The 18367-nt window shown below is 52.0% G+C and overlaps 5 protein-coding genes across 5 annotated transcripts; 2 read left to right on the top strand and 3 right to left on the bottom strand.

The window, feature by feature from the left end:
• Nucleotides 1-1860: 1860 nt before the first annotated feature.
• Nucleotides 1861-4621, bottom strand: MFIFM68171_03046 (uncharacterized protein; the record flags this gene model as incomplete). Its single annotated transcript, XM_071058468.1, has 4 exons — nucleotides 1861-3551; nucleotides 3613-4097; nucleotides 4155-4206; nucleotides 4276-4621. The coding sequence occupies 4 exons, from the start codon at nucleotides 4619-4621 to the stop codon at nucleotides 1861-1863; spliced, it is 2574 nt and encodes an 857-aa protein (XP_070914569.1).
• A 3105-nt stretch (nucleotides 4622-7726) lies between these two features.
• Nucleotides 7727-8946, bottom strand: MFIFM68171_03047 (uncharacterized protein; the record flags this gene model as incomplete). The annotated part of the gene is made up of 2 exons (XM_071058469.1): nucleotides 7727-8135; nucleotides 8195-8946. The coding sequence occupies 2 exons, from the start codon at nucleotides 8944-8946 to the stop codon at nucleotides 7727-7729; spliced, it is 1161 nt and encodes a 386-aa protein (XP_070914570.1).
• Nucleotides 8947-10280: 1334 nt separating this feature from the next.
• Nucleotides 10281-10610, bottom strand: MFIFM68171_03048 (uncharacterized protein; the record flags this gene model as incomplete). Its single annotated transcript, XM_071058470.1, has 1 exon — nucleotides 10281-10610. One exon carries the CDS (start codon nucleotides 10608-10610, stop codon nucleotides 10281-10283), a length of 330 nt encoding a protein of 109 aa, XP_070914571.1.
• Nucleotides 10611-12822: 2212 nt separating this feature from the next.
• Nucleotides 12823-14933, top strand: MFIFM68171_03049 (uncharacterized protein; the record flags this gene model as incomplete). Its single annotated transcript, XM_071058471.1, has 4 exons — nucleotides 12823-12938; nucleotides 13062-13215; nucleotides 13313-14017; nucleotides 14058-14933. 4 exons carry the CDS (start codon nucleotides 12823-12825, stop codon nucleotides 14931-14933), a joined length of 1851 nt encoding a protein of 616 aa, XP_070914572.1.
• A 2109-nt stretch (nucleotides 14934-17042) lies between these two features.
• On the top strand, nucleotides 17043-18178 carry MFIFM68171_03050 (uncharacterized protein; the record flags this gene model as incomplete). The annotated part of the gene is made up of 3 exons (XM_071058472.1): nucleotides 17043-17060; nucleotides 17115-17143; nucleotides 17215-18178. 3 exons carry the CDS (start codon nucleotides 17043-17045, stop codon nucleotides 18176-18178), a joined length of 1011 nt encoding a protein of 336 aa, XP_070914573.1.
• Nucleotides 18179-18367: the final 189 nt, after the last annotated feature.

Below are 18367 nucleotides of genomic sequence, written 5' to 3' on the forward strand. Positions count from 1 at the left end.
AGAGCCAAGAGTATCCTGGCTTCTTTTGAGGGGGTAGCCATGGCTTGTTGTGGTAGAATTGAGGATTGAAGGTGGAGAGTTCGCGTCGCGGGGAAAATTCGCCGCTCGCTTATATTCGCTGCTCGCTTATCAAATACGTTATATATATATATGTCGCTTCCTAGTGAAATGGTGCAGAAACACACATCTACACCCTTATACCCACCAAAAACAAGGGGGAGGGCAAAGAGGGCCAAATGCCAGACAGACAAGATAGACAAGACAGGCCAGGCGACAACACCACAAATCGGGTCCCTGCAGCCTAAACAAGGTCAAAACAACATGTGCAGATAGAGCTCCCTCTGGTCAGAGGGAGATCACTTTGCACGCAAAGAAAACTCGTCAATTGAGCTTGCAACAAGTGTGAAGAAAAAGTATTGAATTGATTGTCCTGTCTAAGGAGCAATGGCCAAGACGGCCCTACTTATGGTGCGAAAGAAAATGGGCCCACGGCAAGTTCCAGCCCCCCAGGGCACCATCCTAGCAACTGTGTCCCTCTGATCAGAGGGACCCTGCCCTCTGGGGACTGTTTTCCCCAACTCAATACTAACGACATATGCCATTCGTTATCGTGGTCCCGCCGTTGGCGTCGGCGACACACGACTGCCAAGGAGAAACTTGGGTGGATTGTTACCAAGCCGTTCGTAGAAGACAATTGGAACACATGCCTTCGGACGCTTAAGGGATATAACAATGCTGTCAATACCGTTGCATAGAACCGTACAATAACACGGCCAAGAGCTGGGATGCCACGACGGGCCGGCCTATCTCTACGCTTAAGGTCAGTCAGTCCCGCAGAACGGTTGGCCCACTACAACGCTTAGCTACCAGGGAGGAGCCTTTGTGCAGGAGGTGGAAATAAGGGATGAAGAGAGAAGCCACAGGCCATTTGCCATCCGAGGACCCTTTAACCAGTAGAGGATTCCTTCCGAAGGACCCCCCAAACATATCTATAGCTTTCTCGTAGGGCTAATTACTCATTTTCTTCAACCCCAATGGCCCGTTGTGAACACAGGATTCGGTCCGTGACGACCTCCGCACCTATGCTAAGGTAATGTGTGAGTCATGAGATAGTATATATAACAGGGACCACATCGCCAGATAACGATTAGATACAGGTGGACATATTACCTCGTCAGCAGTCCTAGAGCTGCCAATACCTCATCCATAACTTCAGGCGCCTAGGCTAGCGATAGCTCGCTCTATTGTAGAAGTAAGTGGCTATATGTGTCCTCTCTCCTAACCGTTTCTCCTTGGTTAGTACTACAATATCTGCTACAGCTACTAGTAGGTATTTATCTGTCGATAACTGGTTGTAGCTAATATATATGCTATATAGGTGTATAGCGAAGCAATGCTAACTAATTGAAGGTCATAAGTCGCCATACCCACAAGGGAGACACCTCACATGCGAGACAGCCTGTAAGACTACACCGCTTTTTTACCTACCCACTTCAATTTACCACAACTCAGTCAATGCATTGATAAAGAAAGTAGTTGGGGTAATTACCTTATATATTGAGTGCTAACAATCTTTATCTTACGTAGCCTCCTACGCTCCTCACCACAAACGTAACCGCATTCCAGCACGTCAACTCTGATAACTATCTGCAGTATTTCGGAATTGTGTAAACACTGCACGAATTCGGAGTCAATTATATTTGCATAGATTTGCCATGAATCGTCCGGGTCGGTCTTGTCAGCTAGCTGCACACGCACCGCAAATAGACCAGATGTACGAAACGCCGCCCTCTTCGTCGTTGCCACCGTCTCCCCGAAGGACAGATCAGTGCACTTGCTAGGACCCAACGCACCCCATAGTCAATAGAAATAACCCTCCGCATCATCCAGAGAATTAGTGAAAATGCCTTCAGACTGACTAGGGTCGACGCCAAAAATGCAGCAAAGCGTTGTCTTCACAAACTTCTCGGCCTTGGATTTGGAGGTAGCCCATTCGCTGCTACGTCCAGAATGCTTTTTCTGGAAAAAGGCGATTACGCAGATAGCGAGCCAGATCTGCTCCTTGACGTTGTCGCGGCCTTCGAGAGAGGAGATGAACGCCGGGACGGCGGGGATGCCGGTGCCGGGGAACACGATCCGTTCAACAGTGCTCGAGTCGAATGCGCCGTTGCCGTCTTGAGCCCCAATGATCTCCGAGAGGTCGTCTCCTCCCACGCTGGGGGCAGAAGCGGCCGCAGATGAAGCATCAGGGACAGCGTAGCGAGCGGTGAGATCCATCGTTGGCGCGGCAGAGGCATCCAGCCCAGCCATAAGAGACTGGTCACTTGCTGTCGTGGCAGACGCGGGAGCTGCGAAACGTGCCTGTACGGTTGGGGCGGCGAGAGTCTGCGTGCCTACGAAGCCAAGACCAGATATATGGTCTTTAGGGACGCCTGACAGGAGACTCGGACCGGCGGGAGGAGCATTGCTGGCAACGTAGGTGCGAGTACCCACCCCGTTCATCGTAGCGACGAAGGACGTCTGTGTACTAGCCAAGTTGTACGTCTTTCCGAGTCTAACGATCTCGCATTCGTTCCAGTACTTCTCGGTGGAATCAGTGATAGAAGTTGCCTTTTCTTCAAACGTCTGGATGAGGGCGCGTGCAGCAAGACTGTGGATGAGACGTCCCGATGCAGAGAGCCCGAAATTGACGTCGATCGTCTTAGTAGGCAGGCCACTGCCGGGGATGTCATACACGATCCTCGCCTTCGCGGCTCTCGGGGTGCCGTTGACGATGGCATACCAATAGCTACGGACGGCCCAGAACATAGTTCCCGGTAGAGGGGCTTGCTGAATCGCTTTTGGTGGAGGGAGATTGTCGCCTTTTGCAGCTGCGCCAAGTTGTCCTTGGTTGGGTTTGGGGCGTGCAGGAAGGTTATCGCCGCTGGCGCCAGGTTGAGCCGGAGCAGGGTTCATTCCCCAGTCGATCGAGCGAACACGAATTGGAGCGCGGTTGATGACATTGATAAGAGTCTCAGCTTTCGAAACCAAATGGTCGTGCTCTTGGAGCTGCGACTCGCTGATGTAGGCAGTAGCCCCGGAACCAGCTCGCGCCAACGCCTCACACATGCCTCTCGAGACGTCGTCTCCCAAACCCATGACGAATACTCGCAAGAGTTTGGATTGTGCTGCAGCTGCCGTAGCATTCCTCTGCACAGTCTGCATCGCAGAGGTGACACCCCAGTCGAGCCCATCGGTGACGACGATGATGGAGCAACGAGGCTTGGAATGGTCACGTTGGTTCAAGACGGTGGTCAAGGCAGCGTTGATGTTCGTGCCTCCTGAAGCGTTTGTCTTGAGCTGGCGGAGTGCAGTGGAAACATTATTCTTGTCGTATCCGAGACTTCTCCCACCGGGGATGATCGACCATGCTGAGGTGGTGAAGTTGTAAATATTGAACGACGACCGTTTCGCCGTCGGCAGCTGCCTCAACATGGCCCCGACGACGGCATTTGCAGTCTGGGTTCGGGATCCTGACATGCTCCCACTATTATCGACAACGAAGATATATTCTGTGCCAATTTGCCAGGTTAAAAAATAGGTAGGCCCACGATTTTGGATGATCTGGCTTACCGTGCTCCTCGAGCTCCAGCCATATGTTAGAGACCAGTGTGAGGGCGAAGGCTATGGTCTGAGGTTTTCCGGGGATCGCTGGACTGAGCGGCTCAACAATGCAACGGGGCTGATCAATCCACGGGACATTCCATACAAGGACAAAATGGTTGCGTAAGAATTGATCGCTTGAGAACTCGACGTAAGATTTCCATTGCTTGAAGGCCCGCATCTTCTCCACTGGAGTCATGTTCTTGAACGAGTTGTCGGAGAAGCCATTGGTGATGTTGGCGTGGTGAGAGAGAGAGTTGAGATCAAAGATCCCGACGTTCTGATCGACTTCGATTCCTACAGTGATAGTCACCGCGTTCCTACCAGTGGGAGCCGTGGGAACGGTCGTCTGACTTGCAGGACCTGCGCCAGGGCGGGCAGCCAAGCCAGCAGGAATTGTAAGACGAACCGAGTCCTCGAGGGTATCGGTCGAAATTACGTAGACATAGGTAACACTAACGAGAACCATACTGTGAGCCACGGTGACAGAGAGTTGAGCTTACCGAGCTTACCTGATTATGATTGATGAGTTGGGTGAGACGTTACCCAAGCTAATTTGGAACACTGCGAGAGAGTATTAGAAATTAGTGCCTCAGGTAATTAACTCTGCGTGGGGCAACAAAATGAAGTTACCTTCGTCGTTGACTTTGTCGAGCTTCCACGCCTGGACGCCTGCGCTTTTGGCTTGTCGATACTTCTTGTCGGCCTCCGTCTTCTCATCGACGATACCTTCGACTCGAGTATTTCCGACCTGGGCAGAAAACCCGACCACCGAGGCCTCAGGCGGAACCTCGAAAATATACGAGACTTCGCGTTCAACGTTGGTCTTGGCCTGGTAAGTCTCGGTGAGCCTGCCTTCAACAAAGACGTCCCGGACCATGTAGGCGTAATTGGAGCTGAGAAGGGGATACCCAACGGGTGTCCAGTGCTCATGGCAGTAGACACCCTGGCGTCTCTGGGCAGGACCAACGTAGGCCATTATCAACAGAGTGGGATTTGAGATGGTAAATATTGGTGGCTATCTGGTCACAAAGTCAAGGGAGGAACGTGTATATATATGGATATATGTAGCCACGACTGGGAAAGAACACACGGCAGATAGGCCAGATCTCTCCTTATATCGTCCAATCCGGACAGTGTATGTGCAGTTGCACGCACCGACACCAACTGGTCCCCCAGAGCCTCTCAGCCAGCTGCTGAGCTATCAAGGTCCGCCGAATGTCAAGGGATGTGGTTACCATTACAAACTTATCCCGAGCGAATCAAGAGAGAACTACCCCGCACCACCTGAGCGTCGCCGGCGCATAAACGGCGCAATATTGAACTGGTGCAGGACCATTGTCACACTAGAACACTACACCACACCCACACCCTGGATGCATGTACAGGGGTACCGGAAAGAATGGCCAACCATTGCAATTCCACATAACAGGCTCCTATGACCGCGCCGAGGAAACAGGATACGGCAATGGGTCAGTCTACGCCTGATCAGAAGGAGAGACTATTCCGGAAGGCGAGGAAGATAGCTACTCTGTGGCCCTCCGAGTGAGACAAGTAAAATGTTGTATTACCAGGTGAGTGAATATGAAGAGCTTCCTTGGTCCCTGCGCCGACGACTGATTGTCCCGCCCCTCGGACCCTACGGAGTCGGCCCCTCTGGCGACTTTCCATATTTCAATATAGGAGGCATACCGACGAGGTAAGAGAAGGAAGAAGAAGAGGAAGGAGACTGAGATCATGTGAACCTACCTTACGTCTTCCTATGATTACATAATGGAACTCGATCTCTCCATAGGAGTTACGCTGTATATACAAGTGCGCAATCTACTTTAGCCTTTTACCTTCCTGGCATCAAGATCATTATGCCTAACAATGATACCCACGGTTCCCCTTACAGCCTGTGACTACTGATAATCAGTGAGTTACCGAGACTGTTCCCCGCTTCTGTTAAGTATGCCAATACCGTTCAATCGGGCCGACAAGCTGGACGCTGTCCCATTCAGTTTACTTCCTTCATTGGGTGAGGTGCAGGGGTGGTGGTAGGCCGATATGTCGGTAGCGGCATTTCCCCATCAACGGTAATGATCGCCACCGAACTTGAGCTGAGATATGCACTTCGATATTAGCAGCCGGCCACCAACCATCAAGACCAGCTGAAAGATCGTCTGAGCGCCCTTGCCACCAGCATCCTGTTCCCGCACAATCTTTGCATTCCCGAGTTGCGTTGGGCGAAGCCGATCTGGTCTGCCCATCGACCAAAGCCATGTACTTGCATTCGCAGTTGGGTCTGCCCGAGAATTGACACGAAACTTCGTTTTACAACCAAGAGATCGGCGTCTTCAATCCCATGTTGGGTTACTCCCATGGCGCAACGGCACTGAATCGCCGAGCCATTATCAACTTTCCCAAGCACCCCCAACCCCCCCCCCCCGGGGCGGTTCACCGCCGGACTCGGCTTTCTCGACTTCGACAATTCCCGCAACCTTCGGATCAGGTCCTTGGTTGAGGCCGTACTTCCCAGCCAGGCCATGCTCAACCTCGTCCTCGGCCAATACCATTCAGTCCGCTTCGCGTATCTCCTAGTTCTTGTTTCCGTCGGAGGACAAGGAATTCCAACGTGGCCCATTCAACCACAGAGGAGGCTCGTTGCGGAGAAAAATGATTACCCCCGAGTGTGTGCACCTGTGCTTTTGGCTACCCGGACGGCTGATATTATGGTTCTAGCATGATGATTTGGTTACCAGGGGCGTGCCAGAGCTTATTATAGCTTGAGTCCCGTTCGACCCGCTCACTAACTGGTCGACGCACAAATCAGAAGATCGACAACGGCCTCGTTATGCTCCGCCAATAGGGCTGTGGAAACGTGAGTTGGGATCATAGCAGGACGTCTTGAACGCTTAAAGGAACTGTTACAGCAATACGTTCAAACATCGTACTGTAAACGAATCGAACTTCATTGTATGTTTGGGAAATGAACTTCCGAAGAAAAGTAATTTTACAGTATATTACGCCGCTTAATTCATCTAACAAAGTTGCTTTTCAGTACATCCCGAGTATTGCAACCGTCTCCGTTAATCCGGGCACAATGCTTAGTGTCTTTCCGGGACTGTACTATTTTCCTATGCTGCTCTTCGTAGTCGTATAGTGCGTTCATCACGAGGAAGCTCTTCAGTGTTCTCACGTCGGTGCCGTAAAAACCAACCCATTTATCGAGCACCTAGTTGCCGCTTCCTCGATTTCTAGATTAGGATCTTCTCAAAACTCCTATTTAGATTCTTTCGTCAACGCCGGGTGTTGGACGATATCCTCCGTTTGGAAATGATGAGCATCCCCTAGGCGTGAAGGTAATTAACTCACATTCAGGAGCTTCGCTTCGTCGAGTCAAGAACCCTGGTCTAGCAACGCTCCCTTCCACTTCGTCATTTTACCTACAGCTGGCGTGAGTTTTGTCAATGCGATTTGATTGCTTGTTGAAGTCGGTCTATAAAAGTAGGTCAACAGGTACAAGCGGTACCTCACGCCCAGCAGGTCTGAGCACCTGAGACTATGCAAATGTGGAAATCTCGTGTCTATCTATGTAGAGACACTCTAAATCCAAGTCCTGCAAGGCGTGGCGTATCCCCTTTAAGACATCCTCCAAGGGCCCACATAGATCAAAGCAGGACATGGCGGCTGCCCTCCTCTCCCTGGCAAAGGCTACGCAAGCAGCCAAGGTTTCACTAAGTTCTAAAAATGGCGGCCAGGGTAGTATATGTTTTGAGATGGGGGGTCCCGTGTCTACGTCCAAAAAATGGCCGTCCACAATCAGTCAACGCCGTCATTTGTTGGTCATCGCTGCAAATCAAAAATTGGTATACTGAGGCCTGAGATATTGTGACGAGTTGGTTGGAAGAAGGAGATATCTACCACACAAAGGCCCGGGGCAATGGCTGTACTGAACAGCCTTACTCTAGACAATTTCTCCGGGTATTGGGCTAGACATTGCACATTTCCCACCACAGTAAGTGCAAACTGAATTGATCAAGGTAATCTAACCTGTGAAACTGTGGGACCAAGAGTCCAGACACACTGCGTCAAGCTATTATCACCGATAACCACCAGCTGGAACGCCTTGATCCATGGTGTTCACCGCCAGATGGTAGATAGGCAGCATCGTTGTCCAGTTTGGCCCGCAGGACTTCAAGATAGCCTGCATGTCCTGAGAAGATGGCGCTTTCCCAACGCCCACCCGCTGCCGAATGCGTTCTTGCATTGCTCTAACTTCATCCAGCTTTTGCTGCTCGGCCTCAGTCGCCTGCCGCAAATTTCGTGGGAGCGGGGGATCACCCATATGAGAGTGGATGATATGGCTGGGAGAGCCAGGTGGCGGGTCGAGGAGGCATTCGATGCGAGCGTTCTCGTGGTCGGCCTTGATCGCGTCTTTCGAACCAAAGAACAAGCGTAGATTCTCTGGCGTATCCTTACCGGTGAGAACCAGGCGGTGTAGAGGCAAGCTAGTGAAACCGGATCAGTAACAAATTCTACTTCCACTTTTCAAGTGTTGGGGACTCACGCTGTGCCACTGCTCGATGGATTCAGATCAAGACCGAGAGACGTCATCAGTGCGCGAGCTTCCGGATCGTTGGGCGCCCTGGTGTTGTAATAGGTGAATGCGTCGATGAGACTACTAGCGTTGGGAGATGGTCCGCAGGTCGCCTTGTGGCGTTTCCAGTGTTCCTTCTGACAGTCCCTCGAGTGATAGAAAGCTTTGTTGCAACGGGAACACTTCTTCAGAGGCTTGAAAAAGCACTCCCGACCCATGCCGCAACCGTGGCATTTCGTGGAATCGCCAATCTCGACCGCTGCGGGGGCGCGGGATACACTCTGCAACAGAACCTTGAAGATACTGTCCCTGCCCTCTTCAAGAATCTCCCTTTCCTGGGCAGTGCATATGCTCACCTGGCAAAGCTCAGGTTTGACGCCATGGGTTCTGAGGCTGTCTTGGACAGCTTGAGCCAGTTCTTGGTCGAGAGTGGACCAGGTCCAGGGAGTTGCCAATTGATCGTCAGGTCCGGCAGGTTCGATGAAGGCATCCAAGAGATACGGAATGAGAGCCTCGGCTTTGTCATGCGCCGTTGCCAATGAAAGGATCTGCCCTGGTCCGCCCCGTTTCAGGAACCTGCTCTTCGGCTGGATAGCCAAGACAAGATCCCCAGGTGGAGTGAGGTCGACATGACAAACCCCGAAAACCCAATGGTTAGGCAGGCCTGAGGGGGTCTTCTTCGGTCTGGGGATGTTGTTGAAGGCCCGAACTCTGTCATCCATGATGAGTGGCTGTGAAGAGTCTGAAGATCGAAAATGGTAGCGCTTGCTGACAGTTGAATGAGGATGAAGGAAAGGATTTGATGCTTGCGAAAACCAATGGGGTTGAAGGGCCAGCCGTCACGTGAATGGATGGACCAACTGAGGCAAACGTAGGGAAAATACCGAACAAGCATCATTTGCACCTTTACACGCAAAGCAAGGATATGTGACTCCAGGACTGGGCTTCAGGGGTTAGGACTCTGGAGGACACAACTAGCCGATGCTTGACTGCTTAGTTGATTGCCAAAGTGTTTCAATTCATGCAAACCCGGGATATTGATTTCGGCAGGCCAAGCCAATGCCCTCTGAAGCAGACTGGTTTTCCAGGACTCTGAGAGTCTAACAAGCCACTTCTCACTTTGGCCCAATCCTTTATGTTCAATTTTAAATGAGCAGCTCATATTGAGTTTCGCAGGTTTATCTCCAAACCATCATACTAGAAACCGAGAAAAATATCCACATTTCCTTGTCCCGGACCTGGGTCACTGCTCATTGTGCCAGCCACGACAATACCTGATAATGACCTAATAAGGTACCTCACCTCAGATACCTCTGGAAGCAGCGCCTCGGAAGATATGCGGTGGAATTTGGGCTTCCCCATCAACCGTGCCAGTGATTACTTCACCGATGTGCAAGTCCGGGTACGCGTTATTGGTGACTCTCTCTTCCCAGTGCATGCGGTTCCTTCGGATGAGCCAGGACGAGTGCGCACTAGGAACGCGCATGCGCAGGGTTGGAGGGAATGCGCGGGATAGGGGTGTTGTTGGCAGACCCGCCATACCGTGCTTTGATGTAACGACGTTCTCACCTACACGTACATGACGCTGGCCTACAACTAAGGCTGATCCCTACTCGGGGATCATTTTTAATTTCGGGCTCATCTTATTTGCAATTGATTGCCTGAAGGGGTCTGGTGGGAAGTTCCGCCCAGGACAAAATATACAATTACCTAAGGTACCCAAAGTGGGTCTTCCGAAATCGGCAAGTTCCGCGACCCTTGCTGGAGAGGCTACGGGAACATCCGCTGCGTTTCAGGTATGAAAGGCCCATATCGCTCATGACTTTTGTCTGGATTCCCTTGACCATTATTGTTTGACTCTAAGCTTGTAATTGGATGAAGATCCAGATTTTCCTGTCTCTCAAAGCTGACACCGCTCATTGCCATCATCGGTCCTCTTGTCAGTTCACATTTTCGCTATTAATGATGTCCTCGTAGCCATATCTGCGGTTACCCTTTTTCAGCAAGAGCTACGCTCCGATCTCGGAATGTGCTCAACGGCACTAGCAAGCCTCGATCAAGCGTCTACAAGCAGATACGCGCGGCCAGGTGGCGTGGACAGGGTCGCAAGTCGTCTGCCATGCTGGAGAATGTCATGGTTGAGCTGCAGATTCTGGCTCATCACCCCATCATGATGCACGACAACATTATCAACTTCGACGGCGTCCTCTGGGAGTATGACATGGATCGACAAGTCTGGCCGGTCCTTTGCTTGGAGTATGCAGACCATGGCACTCTGGCCGCGTTTCTGGACCAGCCCTACGTTTTGATGTTTGCTCAGAAGATGGCGCTTTGTCTTGACGTCGGAAATGGACTTCGCGCTCTCCACGGTTGTAGAATTATTCATGGTGATGTAGGTGCCCACCAGCCAAGTCGCATCGGGACCGAGTTGAGCTAACGGGGCTCCTACTCAGATTAAGCCTGAAAACGTCTTTCATTTTCTCCCATCCCGTGCTGAGATATACAACCAAGCTTGGAGACTTCAGTTCTTCAACAATGAAGTTCCCCACGGGCGATCCATCAAATTCTAATCTCTGCCTTGGCGGATGTACACGGCTCTGGGTTGCTCCGGAATATTCAGGACCCGTAACCTTTGAAGAACTGCGAGCAATGGACGTTTTCAGATTTGGAATCCGGCCTGGCCCGTCGTGCAAAACGGTAAATGTGTGCTTGCTAGCCTGGCGTCGCACATGAAAGTCCCGCCTCACGAAGTTAATGACTTTCTAAAGAAGAAGAAAGAATCGCCAGGTTTCGTCTCTCTAATGAAGAAAGCCGTGCCGCTACCAGGTTACTGCGAGGACATCCTCCTTGAGGATTTTACAGATGTATTCGAGAGTACGTTAAGAACCCCGCGATCCCGAGATTTGGACCAAGCTTTGAGCATTCTCAGAAGGTATGTCGTTTGTTTCATGTGGTACTGTCGAGAGCTCCACGTGGCTGACCATATGGATAGAATTTGCAAATCAGATCGGACAGGGGAGCGGTCGCCATTGCGGCCCATACAATATCTTGACAGCAATCTTGATGGCAGCCAAGTACGGTGCCGGCCTTTAATCCTCATATGAACGTTATTGGTAATGGCTTGATAATGACCATAGGTCCAAGGGCTCCATCTTCAACCTCAAAGTCGTCAAAAACTTTCCCCGGCCGCTTCAGCAACAGATCCTGGCTATAAGAATGCAAAGGCTAGCGACAACAAGCCAGAGGTTCTCAGATCAGATCGTTTCCGGAAACGATCCAATAGAAGAAGCTGTTCAACTGTTCCGAATGGTTCATAAGAGCATAGGAGCGGAGACGCTTGTAGAGCAACTCCTTCATAATAGGATTTTCGAGAATTTTATTCAGGAAGCCCTAGCACGTGAGGCTGGTCTATCACCTAAGGCCGAAGCCCAACAGAGCCAAAAAGCCGTCGAGCCAGGAGGAACTCAGGTCACAGGGATGACCAAATTGTTAGAACGGCTAATTATAGGTTCCGTATACGTTACGCCCGACAGAATTCATTTGGGCCGGCAAAGTATCGCGGCTATATCAACCAGAAACATACATCTTGCCAAAAACTCCTTGAGGAGGGTATTGGGAAAGGTGCAGAGGACATGCTTCCCAATCCACTTTCTCTGGCCTGCATTTTAGCCCTAGGCCAGCCCCCATAGCTCCCCGAGGATAAGTTCCTTGGGTGGGTACAGGACGCCAAATATAGGGGCTTATTAGGCCTTCATGACGACCTGGACCCAGCTAAGCGGTACATTGCAAAACTGGATTTTCTGCAGCTTACAGCGAATATAAAGGACATTTTTCCAGCTACCGAAGACAAAAAAGTGCTCAACCGAATCAGGCTTGGCCTTACCATCGCGGCAGACAGACGGCTCCTAATTAGTACACACGCTCCTCAACAGGCATCAGCTGATATTAAAGGCCAAACCAGTCGATAAGGACTCTGAATTACACCGGTTGTTTAATATTACACCTTTTATTAACAAACTACTGGAATTGAGAGAGTATCTGTCTGGTTCAACCAACGACACAGTCAACTATCAAGACAAGCACGGCAGAACCCCGCTTCTAGTGGCTTGTCTCTACGGCAACCTCGAAGGAGCTCGACTTTGCTCTCCCACGGCGTAAACGCAGTTATAGTTAGCTTGACGGGATTGGGTGTTTTCCACTACCTACCGTATATCGACCCGTCGCTGCAATCTGCATTTGCGAATGAACTCCTAAGAGCCGGAGCAGACCCCAACTCGAACACTACTACATGCTCAAGAATCAGTGGAAGTTCATCGGCAAATTTCCCCATAGTCACTTTACTGCGCGGTACGCCACTCCATCACGCAATTATGAACAACAGCCTTGCTTCTGTTGTGGCTCTCCTTGCCTGTGGTGCAGACGCTCTGCGGGAAGATTCAGATTATCTCACCCCCCTCGCTCTCGTCGCTGCAACGCACTGCACGGACATCCTGGACCGCCTGATTTAGAGTACTAAGACGGATGTCGCAACATGGCGTGACCACTATGTCAACAGTCTTGTATTTGCCGCGCTGGACGGCGAGTAGAACACGCTCCGCATGCACCTCCACATCCACAACTGCTACCATAAAGCGGTAGAGACCTTGAAAGTCTTGCAGGTTAGAGGCGCGAATTGGGATGTGGTCTCGCAACGTTATTTCGTACCGGCCCTGCGGTATGCCTGCTTCTCCCCGTCGTCTTTCATGGTGACGCAACTTCTCGAGATGGGCCTGGGCAGCCAAATCAACCATGATCAACAGGGTACCATCCCATGACCGCTGCACCAAGCAATCCTAAGAGACGATGAGCACATCTTTATGTTACTTCTCGACTATGACGCGGCTGACCTTAACGGGAGAACTGCTCTCTACGAGGCCGTAGTGCGCAAGCAGTTTAGGACAGCAACGTATTTGCTGTCGCGGGGAGCCAATCTAGAGCATCAAGATGCCCTTGTAAGTCCAATTCCCGTCTCTCCGCCTCTAACTCAAAAAAAAAAAAAAAAAAAAAAAAAAAAAAAAAGTCGGTCCGTTGCTGACAGTCGTGTCTCAGGGCTTGACAATATTGGGCTCGGTGCTTGAAGATGGCGACAACATCCTTCCATGCGTCCGACACTTGTTGGAGCCTGGCCACCCCTTCTTGAGAGCCAACTTTATCGTGGGACGGGGCAATAGCACGGTGCTACATGTTGCGGCAGGGGCATACAATTCATCGCGCACCGCGTCCGAGACGAGGCAGCTTTTCGAGTACCTCCTCGACAAGTTCCCCTATAAAGAACATTTAGAGAGTCAAGAGGCAGCATCTGGCTTCACTCCGCTCATGATCGCCGTCTTGGGAAATAACGTAGAAGCTGCAAAGGCATTGCTCGAGGCTGGCGCCAGCCTCGACACTAAATGTACTGGCGGATTCTGTCTCCGAAGAGCAGAATTGCTTGCAAAGCTGGTCCTTGCTAGCGCTGGTGGAATGGCAACCGGGCTGGATTTCGACGATAGCCATGGGGGCAGAGCATGGCGAGACATGATGAAGCTGCTACTGGAGGCAGATATCCGGCCAGCCATCGAACCAAAACCACAACCCGCCGTGTCTCCCGAGGAGGCTCGCCGGCACCGTGTTGAAAGGTTCGTGAAGCTTATTCGAGACTCCAACCTGCAGTGTATGAATGGTCAAATCGACGGGAGCGGAGAGGAGGAGACTTGTGTACTGCCTGCGGCGGACGACCCAGACCAGTCTCTTCTGGACGAAATTGCAAGTACCAGAGTGAGTCGCAGGTATGCTTCATTTGCCAACTTTCCAGTAGGAAGCCCCTGACGTCATCCTGGCTGAAATGGAGCTCCACCTCAACGAGAGTATCCTCCAATGCGCAACCATCCCAAGACCAGTGGGCTATTCCCTAGCAAGGGAGAATGAAAACTACTATTTCGTTCCCCATCTTTGTTGGGTGGTCGAAACTGAAACCCTGGGCACCATGGGGTCGCTAGGCAAAGTCCTAAAGCAATTTCCACCCTTCCTTAGTATCGGTCTTGGGTTTTGCAAGCACTTAGTAGACAGCCTTATGGTGGTCCACGAAGCCGGCTTTGCGCATGGCGCCCTAAATATGTCGGCAGTTGTCTTGCGAACTCTCGTGTCTGGTCCGTCGACGATCCCTATGCTAATTCCACAGTTACACGACTTCAAGTGGCCTGTCAGCGAGAAGTCCAATGACCCATTTTACCGCAAGCAAGGGAACGAGTTCGATGCTCCAGAGCTGAGGCTGTCAGCAGGAGGGCTGCGGCGGCCGTTCAAAGAACTGTTGAAATGCGACGTGTATTCCCTCGGTATGGTTATCGTGCACTCTGCTGCCGGTGGCGCCATCAAAGACATCGGAAGTTTTGAGTCTAACCCAGCGTACGTTACGTCTGCCATTGCCGCCGTTAGAAGTGTCATGACCAAGGATCGGTACAAGTCTTCTGTCGTCGAAAAGCTGCTCGAAGCACTGCAGCAGATGCTTGAACCGGACCCGGCAAAGCGTTTATCCAACCTTGCACCAATCCGGTCGGCAATCACGGCAACTCTAGAGGCTGATGGCAAAAACGCGGACGAGGGTTCACCCGAGCGCAGGAGAGATCGCCTATTCCGCTCAGTTTCCGAGAAGATGAAGCGATTTCGCATCCAAACAAGGGAAAGAGATTGGTGATTGTAAGTGTTTAGACGGGTGTCAATAACTGGCTACAGAGAAAGAACGGTCGTCTAATCAGTTATGGTTTAGTGTTCGTACTTGGGGTTAGAGAAGACGAACCCATGGCGCGGGCAGTAGGTCATTCTGTATACAAGGCACTCTAGTAGATTCCAGATAACACATTCGTTCAGCAAACGTACTTCCAGTTCTTTGGCAGGATAAATATCCTCTTGAACTAATGTCCGTATTTCCGCTGGGTCAACAAGACATTGGTTACTTTTCATGAGGTCCACTGTAATCTTCAACTCGGTGGTCCATAGCCTGCATCTGAAACCGGAATTCTCGAAGATCCACCGCATAGTTCCTTATTCGTGGTAAGACAAGTTCGGATACATAATTAACTTTATCGATAGAAAGGCATTGTGGTTACGAACCTACTTGCACTATTCTGAGTGGTCATGAAGTTGGTTGCTGGGACGAATTACCATGGATAAGGTTGTTTGACAAGGCAATACCTACGTCGATAGAAACCGTAAAGAGCCGAAAAGGCTGAAATACCGGATTCTCAGATCTAGGAAAATTTATCACCAAGAGAGTGTTAGTAGAGCAGAGGATGTAGCGAGTAGCCTTGAACTATCTATAACATCATTGGCGAGCAGGACTCGCTCTGCCAAACCTAATTTTTCTAAAGAACAAGGCGGAGGTATCTACCCATTGCTTTCGTACATATGGCGTAGAGTGACGCCGGGAGACTTGAGAAAAGGCGAGGGAAAGATTGGATGGCTATGCTTTCCCTGTTGCTGTGGGTCATGAGATGGTGAGTCAGGTGGTTCTGTGACTTGAGATATCCGATTGGGCTCTCCTGATGAAAACATTGCAAATTCTTGCTCTGTTGGAAGAGGTGGTAGCACATGTCCGCTGTGTCACCCAGGCCGTGAGTGGTTGTCGGCTTCGGGCTCAATTCCTGGTAATCAAGATTACTTGTTTGCGACGCATGGCTAGAAGCCTGACATGGCGATTCCGCAAATCTGACTTTGTGTGCATTTGCTGGCCTTTCTAGGCTGCTGCAATTGGATTCTGGGTCTCTCGGGGGTAGCAAAGCAGCGTCCGCCCACAAAGCGTCCTCAAATCTTATCCCCAGGAGCAGTAAGCTGCTGGGGGATCAAGTTGTTAGCGCGACTGGATTCACGGGCCCTATGCCATTGAACGTACCGCTGCTTCACAGTACCGGCTAGACCCTCATACTCCAAGCCCACCCGGAAGTTGATACAGGTTTTGGAAGCGTCGGATTGTAGGAACCACCTGGCAGTATGTGCCAGGTGCTTGCCAGTCGAGTCAAGACATGACCAACTAGCTGAGAGTAAACTGAAAAACGATGCAGAGTATATAGTCACCTGGTGGTAGGTCTGGGGTAAGATCTTCCTTCGGGTAGATATTCGACTGCAGGCCCTTTGAAAAACCTTTACCGTTTTCCGGGGTCTCCGGAACTCGCTGATCGTCTCGTTCAGATACCCCATAACCTCCTCCATTGATGACTTCCTCATCGCCAGACTAAAGGCGTTACTAGCGTGACTAGCCCGCGAATAGAGCTAGGCGGTCTCTTTGATCAGCTTTATCCTCAAGAAGGATGTTGATACGTTATGAAAATGGAGATATACCCTGCCACGGCCGGCCTCTTCGGTATCCAGCCGCTCAAAAAGGCTCTCAATATCTGCGATGTGATTGCCAATGCGTTCGGTGACTTCTTTGGCTTCGATGTACTTCTGTCCTATAGGAGAAAATTGCGGATGATAAGCGGGGGAGTGGAGGGTAACGAACCAGCAAGCGAGACACCGGCCCACACTCATGCTCACCCAGCCAGTTAGGACATGCCGCGCCTTGTTTAGGTACCTTACTGGAGTGGCAAACACGACAGCATCAGTAGGCCTCAGCGGGGTCGCCCACTTGTCTGTGACCCAGCCAACCCGAGACTGCCTCACGATAAATAACCCGGGGTCGGAATCATTGTGACATTGCCCGATATCCTGGGTCATTTCCCTTCTTTCATCCAACTCGGTCCGTCACAACAGAGTCCACGAACCCCCCCCTAACACCCAGACTATACGGTCCTACAATATGGCGCCACTGATGGTGCTCTACCCACTGGTGCGCCGCCTCCTGACGCAGCTCTCTTTGCTCTAACTGACATCTCACACCTAGATTGTCCTCGCCCTCGTCGGCGTCGCAATGTAGGGCCCCCGCTGCAATACCGGTGTGTTGGGTACACATGTCGAACAGCCCAACTGACTTTTCGCGCCAGCTACCAACACATAACCACCTCCACCCTCTCGCTGCCCATCCCGCCCGCACTCACCATCCTCGCCATCTTCCTCCCCATCCTCTCCGGCTTTACCACGCTGACGCTTCCCCGCCTCATCCGCGCCAACAACCTCACCCACAACCACAACCCCACCTACAACCGCAACCGCAACCGCAACCATGACCAAGCCCGCACCGCGGGGGGCCCCCTCCTCCTCTCGGCCGCGCACATCATCCAATTCGCGGCGACCGCCGTGCTGGCGGCCCTCTTCGCCGCGCCGCTCGCAGGCGGCGACGCCACGGCCGCCTGCCTCCTCGAGGGCCGATGGACCGCGCTCTTCCGCTCCCACGCGGCCGGCCCCATCCGCGCCATCCAGGACGCCTTCGCCTGCTGCGGCCTCCGGTCCACCAAGCACATGGCCTGGCCGTTCCCGCGGGACGGTGTCAAGCCCGAGGCGTGCGAGGAGCAGTTCGGCCGCCACCAAGCCTGCTTCGGCCCGTGGCAAGCGGCGCTGCGGAGGGAGAGCGGGGTCGAGTTGGGCATTGTGCTCGCCGTGGGGCTGGTGCAGGTTCTCGGGTGGGCGCTCGTTGCGAGGTTTGGCGGTGGCGGTCGTGGTGGTAGGGGGCGGGGCGGGGGTAGGGAGAACGGGTGGATGAGGGCTTTGGAGGGGTTGTTGTTTGGGGTTGCGAGAACGGACGACCACGGGGAGGAGGGAACGGAGGGGAGACGACCTCTGTTAGCCGCTGCGCCGGGGAGGGATGAAGAAAGGGAGGTTGAGACGGCATTTAGAGGCCGGGTGGATGACGATGAGGACGAGGAGGAAGAGGTGCCGAATCGAGAGAGGTATGAGGGCGAAGAGTCTCAGCGGCGGGCAGGCTCGGATGGATATGGGGGGGTTGGAGGGGCCGGTCCGAGGGTTGAACCGTCGTACCACGATCCTTGGGCTGGTGCCCGGGGGGTGTGAGGTGCGAAGTCGGGGCGGGAAAGGTCACAGAGATGATTGAAGTGCGAGAGAGTTGTTGTGGGGAACTGCTGCAACGCATCAGGTAGGGGAGCAGGGATCAAGATAAATGCTCCCCGTACAGCAGAGCAATCTCATCGTCACGGTCAACAACCCAAAGAAATCAACCAAGTCGCCAGATAATTAGTATAA

Source organism: Madurella fahalii (assembly GCF_045866475.1).
Source record: "Madurella fahalii IFM 68171 DNA, scaffold_2, whole genome shotgun sequence".
NCBI classification, from domain to species: domain Eukaryota; kingdom Fungi; phylum Ascomycota; class Sordariomycetes; order Sordariales; genus Madurella; species Madurella fahalii.